The sequence below is a fragment of the Montipora capricornis genome, chromosome 9 (genome assembly GCF_036669925.1).
Source record: "Montipora capricornis isolate CH-2021 chromosome 9, ASM3666992v2, whole genome shotgun sequence".
NCBI classification, from domain to species: Eukaryota; Metazoa; Cnidaria; class Anthozoa; order Scleractinia; family Acroporidae; genus Montipora; species Montipora capricornis.
In genome coordinates this window covers 35,831,868-35,841,867 of record NC_090891.1, presented here as the reverse complement: position 1 = coordinate 35,841,867, position 10,000 = coordinate 35,831,868, and the positions used below count along the sequence as shown (strand labels likewise).

At 38.0% G+C, this 10,000-nt stretch overlaps 2 protein-coding genes across 2 annotated transcripts in view; one reads left to right on the top strand and one right to left on the bottom strand.

Moving 5' to 3' along the window:
- The window catches only part of LOC138015820 (alpha-1A adrenergic receptor-like), a 6,927-nt gene extending 608 nt beyond the window's left edge, over nt 1-6,319 (bottom strand). The window contains exons 1-2 of the mRNA XM_068862935.1: nt 6,103-6,319; nt 1-1,056 (exon numbers count right to left, since the gene is read on the bottom strand). The exon at nt 1-1,056 is cut by the window's left edge and continues 608 nt beyond it. Coding sequence (XP_068719036.1) covers nt 1-825 — 825 coding nt within the window. The 5' untranslated portion in view covers nt 826-1,056; nt 6,103-6,319. The remainder of the gene's footprint in view (nt 1,057-6,102) is intronic.
- The window catches only part of LOC138015821 (guided entry of tail-anchored proteins factor CAMLG-like), a 25,271-nt gene that overhangs the window by 9,293 nt on the left and 5,978 nt on the right, over nt 1-10,000 (top strand). The window lies entirely within an intron of this gene.

Sequence of the window (10,000 nt, the reverse complement as noted above, 5' to 3'; positions counted from 1 at the left end):
AATTTCGTGAAATGTGAATGCCTCGATAAGGGTAACAACAAGAAAAGGACTCCAGCAGATGATGAACAGACTCACAATGATTGCAAGCATTTTAGTAATCTTGAGCTCCCTGAAGAAACGTTTTCGCCTTTCAAACGTGTAATAATATCTCTTTCTTTGCTCATTACCCGTTGCTCCCGCCGGACAAGTGCCAGGACGAGTGGAACGCATCTTGGACAACTGGTGAACTGCGGCCCTGTAGATGGAAATGTATGCAAAGGACATAATACCCAGTGGCAGGCAAAAGAGTGTCACAAATAAAAAGATCACATAACCGTGGATAACATCGAAGTTTTCGTGGTATTGCAGGAAGGTAATCAAAGCGATGACCACGGAGAATCCCCAGACGAGAGCTATGGAACGTCTGGCGCGACGAGGCGTGACCACCGTTTTGTAGTGCAACGGCCTGCTGATCGCGTAGTACCGGTCGATGGACACCAGAGTAGCGTTGATGATGGAGGCAGTGCAGCAGAATGGATCGATCCATTTGGTACCCAAGTCCAGGATAAACTTTTCATCGTCGTTCTCGAGGGGGACAAGAGAACTTATGAGCCAAACTGGCATCGCCAAGAGGGCCACAGCTAAATCCGCCGAAGCAAGTGACAGAACGAAATAGTTTGTCACCGTCCTTAAGTCGCGGAAGGTGTAAACCGCTATAAAGACGAAGCCGTTACCGATGACCGTGGCAACTATGAGCACCAGGACGAGTATGACAAATATAACCGTGCCATCCGACCCGTTCACTATCAGATCATCGCTTGATGCATTTGCTGAGTTGTTCTCCATAGCTCTTCTGACGGTCTGTTGACAGTTGCACAGTTGAGGTCAGCCGTTTTTTTAAATGAGTAGTTTTCGAAACTCGGCGGTGAAAGGTCCAAATTTGTGATTTTTCATTTGATTTGCGCGGTGCGTCAGAAGAGTTCCTTCATAAAGTTCTGCAGTGCTGCACAGCGGTTCAAGAGTTACCATCTACAGAGCTGACCATTTCTTTGTTTGTTCGCGGTGCTCCATTAGTGTCTGAAATTTTTACAGAAGAAAGCTAATGAAGTAAATTTCCATCATTTTTTGGGTTGATTTTCTTTCAGCTCAAAAAGGAAGTGGTGGTCTTTAAGAAGGTCGTCTTTAAGAAGACAACGAAAAATATAGGTAAATGTTTATCCCCGTTAGAGAAAACACAATCGTTCCGCGCGTATGTCCAGTAGCCTTTAAGTTTCCACATTTATTAAATTTGCATTCTAAATGAAAATTTTGTTTCCACTTTTGAAAATCACTTCCTTAGAAAACACTTTTTTGCTTCCTAGTTCTATGTAAATAAAAAGCGGCCGCCCTGCTGTTGGCGACCGCTCACAACGTGAAAACAGTAGTGTGTCAAAGAAAACAGAGTCAAAAGTAAGAATTCAAGGAGGCAAAGAACAACGTTAACCACTTTCATTGTGACATTTTCTTCAGGTTTCAATCAAATTCAGTAATATTTTCGACAAGCAGCTTTCTCCCAATTTTTTTTTGTTTTTGTTCTTTTCCTACATTAGCAAGAAAGCAATAGTATTTGCTGTTATTAAAAGTAAGAAACACACCTGCCCCAGAAAAGGCAACTCTCGGCTACGAATTTAATAAAAATGGTGGATAACAGAATTGTCAAAAACTGCTACTTCCGTGACATGGCATCCTGTTTTTTATGTGATAAAATACTGGGGCAGAAGTCGATATATGGGTTTTATTGCATTCGTTCTGTTTTTAAGCTAAGTTGATTACCTGATAATTATTCCGCACTCACGTAACTGTCCTCGTTATAAACACACGTTTCGGCAAAATAATGTCGTTTAGATCATTGACTTTGCAATTTATTATAATGTAAACACTCAATTGGTCGAAAGGGAAGAATTTAAACCTTCGTTTTTTTTCTCAATTTATCCGCGGACATCCTTTTTCTAGAATTGTTTGGCACTTGCAATTTGCACGATGGAAAGTTGCTTTTTTTTCTTCTTTTTTTCGTGAAAAAGGTTGTTTCGGTAAGCAATGCCGTAAAAGGGTCATTTATTGACTTCGTAAATTTAAGATTTCAAAAGTAAAAATTGATAACGCCTCCAGGAAAATTAAACCCAGATTTAAATTTTGTGATGTTTATGTTTAGCCTTAAATGGCGTTGTAGTATGTCAGTATTTTGAAAATTAGAGATCGATAAAAAACCTTTGAAAAAACAGTAATGAAAAGGGACATAAGCTATAGATAGAAGTGAATCAAATTTTTTTTTCAGGCGCTGTTAAACGAAGTAATTTGCTCTCGAAAAAAAAAAAGTGGCTAATCCGATGTGTCCCACAAAAGCATTCAATTCATGATCCGGCCATTTTTAATAATTTTTTTGGCCCTTTCAATGTTGTTGCTCTTTCGAAAACGCACGAAATCAATTGTATTCCACCCCACTTTTTCACGTTTTTACCCGACTAGATGCCAGGCGAAGCGATAAACATCCTTGCACCCAACCCATAATTCTATTATTTAACACATAAAAATTGTTTCAACACCGCTGTTAAGGGCTTAAACAAATGTTGGGTTTGTGTTAGACAAGTTACGCGGAGAAAGTGTCTGTTGTCATTGTTAGCTGAATACGTGAAAAACCGAAAATATTTTAATTTCCGCACTTCTGTTACGGAATGAATACTCTAGATAAAATTAAATCAAGGAAAGTGTACATAGGTTGAAAATGTGAGGAATAATCCTTTTTCAGGCGCTATTAGAAGAAGCAAAATCCGGCTGGCTAATCCCCTGTGTCCCACCAAAGCATTCAATTTATGATTCGTCTTTTATTATTTTTTTTTTGGCACTTCATGCAGTGTTGTTGCTCTTTCGAAAACACTAGAAATCAATTGTACCACTTCATTTTTTCAAGTCTTTACCCGACTAGGTGCTAGGTGAAGCGATAAGCATCTTCACACCCAACCGATAATTTTATTTAACACATAAAAATTGTTTCAACACATCTGTTAAGGACGTAAGCAAATGCTGGGTTTGTTTTCATTTTTGACAAGTTACGGAGAAAGTGTCTGTTGACATTGTGAGCTGAATATGTGAAAAGCAGAAATTATTTTACTTTTCACACCTCTGTTATGGAATGAACAAGAAACAGAATTAACTTTGTACTGTGTAAGTTGTTTCTACACCTTTGCAGTTGATTTATGAAGTGTCGGTTCGTTGCGTATATTTTGAAAACTATGGATAATGTCTGTTAGCTGAATGTGAAAGGAACAAAATTTTCACAGTAACAGTTGGGGTGTGCCATGTAAGGCTCTGGAGAGAGTATCGATTCTGTTTTTCAACGTTCGGTAGAACCTCTTTCGATGAGTTCGCCGCTTTATTTTGTTCTTCCAAACACTGCAAGCTGCGTTTTTTTGGAAAAAAATGATTATATTTACCTTTACTTCCAGGAAACATTTCATTCGAAACAGCTTGATTTGGCCTTCCATTCAACCGGAGAATCATTTAAGGGGAAAAATATTTCGTATCTAAAGAATTGAGGTATGCATGCCCACCAAACTAAGTGCCAGGAAATCTAAATCGATATTTAAGTAGAAGGTAATTGCTGTTCTTGCCTACTTCGGCCGGATCATCACTCGGGGTCTTTAAATGAATCAGGAGAAAAAGCTGCCTTTGTTATTACATCCAAAAATGGTTAGACTTTCAAGAAATGAGCAGTCGTCTCGGATAAGGACTATAACACAACCCTTTATAGACTCCGTGGGACGTTAAACATCCCATACACTATTCGACAAGAGCAGGGCACGGGGTTGCCGGTGTTGTGGCTGGCCTGAATGTGTCCCTAATAGACTACTTCGACGATACGGTGGCCATTTTGAATTATATTGTTCTAAAGGGATGCCCAGGGGGCAAATACATTAATTTTGCCCCCCTGAGCATCCCATAATATCTTTGTAAACAATAGAAATCAAAATAACCGCCGTATCGTCGAAGTAGTCTATTACGTCGCTAGATCTCGGCCTAGCCATGCAAATAACGATTTTGATTGATTGTGAAAGATTGTGAAAGAACTCACGACCCAAGATCCTCTCCCAAACTCCACACCGTATATGGGTCGGGTTTGTTGGTTCTCTGCTCTACATGCCCTGGGAAGTTCCTCTCTCTTTCGCGTTCTCCGTTCGACATAATAACTCTAATAAATTCACTGGCTCAAAAACTCTGACGGGGCAGACTATATGAGATGCGCACGCACATCTTACATTTTGCCTCACAAGGTTCGTCGCAAATAGCGTTGCTGGTCGGTTGTAGTGCATTTTATTTAGGGCCACATTGAATTGATTTGCTTCGTTACTGACCGGAAATCTGGAATTTTCTTTACAGTGTCATTGAAAAGTTAAGGTGTTTGAAATAAATAAATTTGTTCTCTCTTTTACTCAAATGCGAAACAATATGGAAGTCGTTGTCAACTTGAAATTGGGGCTAACGATTTATTTTTCATTTATTTGTCAACTTTTTTCATTTTAGGGGATGGTTGAAGAAATTTGCGTCCATACTGACCTGAAAACTCGGTTCCTATTTTTTTTATTTATCATTTACAGCGTGAAATGATTTGTTCACGTTTCTTTGTCCCAAGGGACCACTGCATCAGGTGGATGCTTTGGCTTTTTACGTTCATCATGATTTTCTTTGAAGTTTAGTTGCGAAAGACGTTGAAGCCGACAATAAAAGAAACGGGTGAACCTAATTAATGAATTTGCAAAAGTTATAGCATTGAGGGCTCTTCCTCTCGCAAAAGCGAACCACAATATTATTTGCCGAGTGATCCTTTCCGGCATCGGAACAAAAGTATCGCTATTCACACAAAAATAATCGTTTCTAGGAATATCAGATGTTGCCGTAGCCTCTGGCTCCCTTCTTTCGTTTCTATTGGTTTTAAGGAATCTAGGAAACAAGATGAGATATTACCTACAGATATTAAAGGAGCCTTCTCTGGGGACGATAAACAGTATTTTTTTTTCTTTTCGGGGGTGGTTGGAGTTGCCAAATCTCGAAGGTTCGACGAAAAAAAAAATGGTGCAGTAGGATTTACTGTTGACAAAAATCAATCAAAATTATCTTTGAATTAAACCTGAATGGAAAGGGATTATAACTTGAGTAAAATTATCTCAAATAACGAGCTAGCTGTGGAAAAAAATTGAAAAAGAAAGGTTTTCCGCGCACCAAAGCGGTACGTCTCTTGCATAAAAACAGTGAAAACTCCATTATCGATAATTCATCAGGTCAGTGCCAAATAGGTTATCATGGGACAATTCGAAAAGTATAAGAAAGTGAAGCCCTAAAAAGATCTTAGATAGAAGCAGGGTTTTCCAGAAAGAGATTGAGGTTTCTGTGGTTGTTTTATCGGATTAAATTAAGCATTTCTATGAGATTTCAATTCAAAACAACTGTCCAGAAGTCATCACACTTTTAAATGAACTATTCAACTTAATGGATCGCACTGCCTTTGGAATAAATTAGTAGTTTTCTGCGTAATGGATCGATAAACTTAAAATTATCAGGAACTTGGATTCGGTTATTCTCGCAGAACCACGGGCAATTCATAACTAACTCAAAAACTTTACTCTGGTATTATTAAGTAAACAAACAGGGTAGTTTGTTTTATTATTATTTTTAACATTTTCAACTGCTTTTTGTGATATGAATTTCAACAGTACTAAAAGAGATTCGCCAAATAACCTTTTCTGTTATTTTGGTTTTACGCTAGAGCAAGGTAATATTGGATCAGAGAATAGAATTTTGGTTCATCGAATTTAAAAACATTTTTTTTGTGTGTCGTTAGCCTTTCGTAATTTTAAAACTACCCTCCATGCACTTACTGAATAAATCAATTCGCAAGTCTGTTGTTATTTCTTTTTTGCACTGTAAAAGATTCTCTTCTCTCTCGATGCGAATCACGTCGGTGGTGTATTTTCTTCATGAGAAAAGATCTGTTCTATCATTTTTCATGCACTACTATGTTGTAAACTATCACGACAGAAAATGTCATTTTCCTCCGGTTTCCAAACAGAATGAAAGCATCATAATTGTTACCTTTTTCAACACATATGTTCCAACTTGAACCAAGACTTCTACTGCAGATCAGTCATGTTACCCACTCGTTTGGTTCCGGAGTTCCTTTGTCGTTGGCTTAAATACTAACAGGCTTAAGCCAAGGCTTAAGGTTTTTTTTTTTAATAATTTAAAAAATAAATTAAGTACAATTTCAGTCTCATCGGCGTAGATGCACGATTCCATTAACATGCAATTAAAAAATTCATTTATTATTCTGATGAATGGGTATTTGCAGCCGTCTGGTGACGAATCTGTTTTTCGCACGAAATGACCTCAACAACCCAAACGAGTAAGCTCATCAGTTGTGCATAATTCTGTGTTTTGGGGGACGAACTAAGAGTAACTTGATTTCAGTCTCAATGGGCTTCATCCGAGTTCACTTGAGTGGTTGTCAAAGCAAATCCGAGAGGGAAATGTCTGTAACGATAACCAATTTTCACTCTGGACTGACCCGGAAATCTCTTTTCAAATAGCCATATGGATTTTGAAACATGTAAATTATGATTGATCAAAATGGAAAAAAAAATTAAACCAGTTTCCTGTATTTAGCCTAAACTGAAAAATCTAACATTTTGAAAATTTTAGCATTTCTTTAAGTTTGAAAACTCTGAGAGTAAAAAAGGAAGAAACGAAAACATGAAACAATGAATGAATGATGAAACTGATAAAGTTCACTATATCTGTAATTCTGCTTGGCGAATATCTCTCTCACTTTTGAACTGAGAAAATACAGAACTTATTTGGATAACGACTTTCTAATCTGCAGGCCCTAATTTTCTCCATTGTTTGCACGGATTGACGTAAGGTCAATGTAAGGTCCTTTAGGATTACATTCAGTTGCCGGGCAACTTTGAATGGCTTCCTTGTGAGACCCAGCTGGAAGCTGGCACAGAATCGTGCAAGCAAATTCAGGTGCAAGGTTCAACATAACAAGTTTTCTATTTGGAAACTTGATACTAAAAGAATCAAACACTGGAGTATCCTCGACAGTACAGTTCCGCGAATTTTTAAGGGAAAAAAATACACATTCTATGTTAACACGTGGGAAACGAACTTTCCAATGTACAACAATTCATTAAAACATCCTAATTTACACGCTTATTCAGTCGTAAATGTAATGAATTTGATGTTCATTTAGATTTTATTTGAAAGGATTCCCTTTCCATCTGTTGTAAAATGACACCAAGGGCTCAATAGTATTCAGAAAGTGCTGTTCATAAAATTGTGTTTTACGTGCTGTATTCTCTGACTTAGCGCAAACACAGCAAGTTTTACGACAACGAAAATCCATCGTTCAGTCTATTATAATAATAATAATAATAATAATAATAACAATGATTTGTGACCTTCAGCAGTCTCAAGCTGAAAAGACGGTAACTATATCTAAGAAATGAGAATCACTGCTATGCAATTCCAGGCCAACTTATGATAGTCCATATTGGTTATTAATTTGAAATAAATAGACGGTAAATTAAAGGCTGGCGCGGGGCGCAACGGCTGTTGGCTGTTAGACTTTTGAGAAATCAGCTCTCAGTATCATTAGGCTAGAATTATGCGACTTCACAAAAAAAAATTGCAAAATTTGGGGTCGTGTGCTTTTTCGGCATAAGCGCGAGCGGGTAAGGCGAGGTCATATTGTTTTGAGAAAACCGAAAAACTCAAGCATTGCTTTACATAAAAGAAATGAATTTATGCACTTGTTAAATGTATGTTTGGCCATTTTGAAAAGGAAGCACTAAAAAGACAGGACGTATTGCAAATAAACCTTTGTTGCCCATTTACCCTTCTTGATCGCCTTTTAGTTTGATGGTGGTAGATCCAAGATGGCGGACATATGTGATGATGTCAATTTGTTATCGAGCCAAATCAGAAACCTATGGCCAAATGGAATGGCTAAACAAGTGATTACAGACGTAATTGTTCAGTTTTTGTGCTACAGCTTTAATAGTGACGCAGGTCAATTCTGTTTACTGAATGCGGTTTTTCAGTAGATTGAAAAAAAAGGAAAAAGCTTTGTTGGAATGGGTCCATAAAGACGAAGAATAAAGCACTATGCCATCACCGATTGGAAGAGTAAAATTAACGCCTTCTATTCTTTAAACACGTTATTGTTCTATTTTGTGGTAGTTTTACGCATGCTTCGCTGTGATTGGTCTCGTCGCTTCATTGCCTTATGAGATCGAAAAATGTTCTGTCGAAACTTCACGGGTGCGGTCAACATGACAAGTGATCACATCGTGTGACTTTGATACAAAATTAATGAAGATACCTGATTTTGTGAATGATGAAGTCAGTTTTGAATAAAATTGGACCAGTTTATTGCTTGAATTGTGTGAGAAATCAACAGTTTGTACCCTTACAGGACCGCCATGATGCCAGGTTTGATCCCATTGATTTTTTACAGAATTAACTACCACACTTTTTAAGTTGAATTGAATCTTGATAATCGTGATCCCTTTTATTACCACTCTTTAAATTTGCGATCATTTGTATAGGAAATACGACTTGCGACAGTTTTGAAAGCTCTCAAATTCGAACGAGCCCAAGGCCAGTCCAATATGCGATCTTTTAAGTTATCACGAGTATTAACTGTTTGCAAATTGTACGAAAGATCACGCAATTTTCTCTCTTTTTTATTTTCTTTCTTTTCATTTCTCACTTTTTTCACAACACACTCACTGAACACAATTTCTATATGGATTCTCCATTCTTTTTTTGCATCTTTGTCTACAAACTGCTTTCATCCAGGTTTGACTGCTCTTGTTTTTGTTTTTGTCGTAGTTTTTGCCAGGAGTGGCCATTTTTACCTCTTTTTCTTGTGCGCGTGTGGTTGTTACCATGCATGGGAAGCTAATTGAAACCCTACAGGGAACAATTTGTGATACAACTGTATTGCTCTCGTCCAATCAAAATCGGGGATTATTTTCTTGAGTGAATGACTCTTTTCGTTTGTCTAGTTCTTTGTCCAACTGGACCAGTAGATTAGATGGAGGCCTCTCTTTTGTTTGAGGATTGACAGTGGCAAGCCGCAGGGCGCTAGCTATCTTGTAAGGGTGGACCTATTCTTCGGATCTTTGTGCTTAAAGAAGCAATAAATATCAGTGGTGTTATACTGTTGCTGTAAATCATTCTTTATAACCTTAAATGAAACCAAAAGAAATTCTTGAAATGTAGCACACAGAAAGAGATCCAATAACGTCTTGGAGAGTTATCCAGGCAGAGCATATTTTCAACATGAAATCCAAGAATCTATTTTTGAATTGCGTAAGAACAAGACAAAGAACAGAGTCTAGGTTTTGGCTTGTTTGGGGGGTTGATAGCTGCTTTAAACTAGGTAGAGTGCATATTCAACCTAGGTAAAACGATGATCACCAATGTAAGCTACAATAAGTAAAAACGGATTCAACCTGATTTGACGGACAACATCTACAGGAAATACAACTGCTTCAATTGTCCACTGAAATAAGCGCGAGAATCAATTCTTGCTTTCGTCTATAGCCCGCACTTCAAATGTATATAGATACATTTCTTTGACTACTACTGCTACTACTGGTCTGCTGCTGCTGCTATATACTGCAACGGCTACTGCTACGGCTAACACTACTACTACTACTACTACTACTACTACCACTACCACTACCACTACCACTACCACTACCACTACCACTACCACTACCACTACCACTACCACTACCACTACCACTACCACTACCACTACCACTACCACTGCTGCTGCTGTTACTACTACTTCTGACACCTCACATGGCCCTAAACGCGCTGTTAAAACAGCGCGTTTAGGGCCAAGTGGCAGCCGCTGAAATTTGCGGTTTACTGACAAAATCAAAGAAACTTGTTTGATTTTAGCTGTTTTTACAGA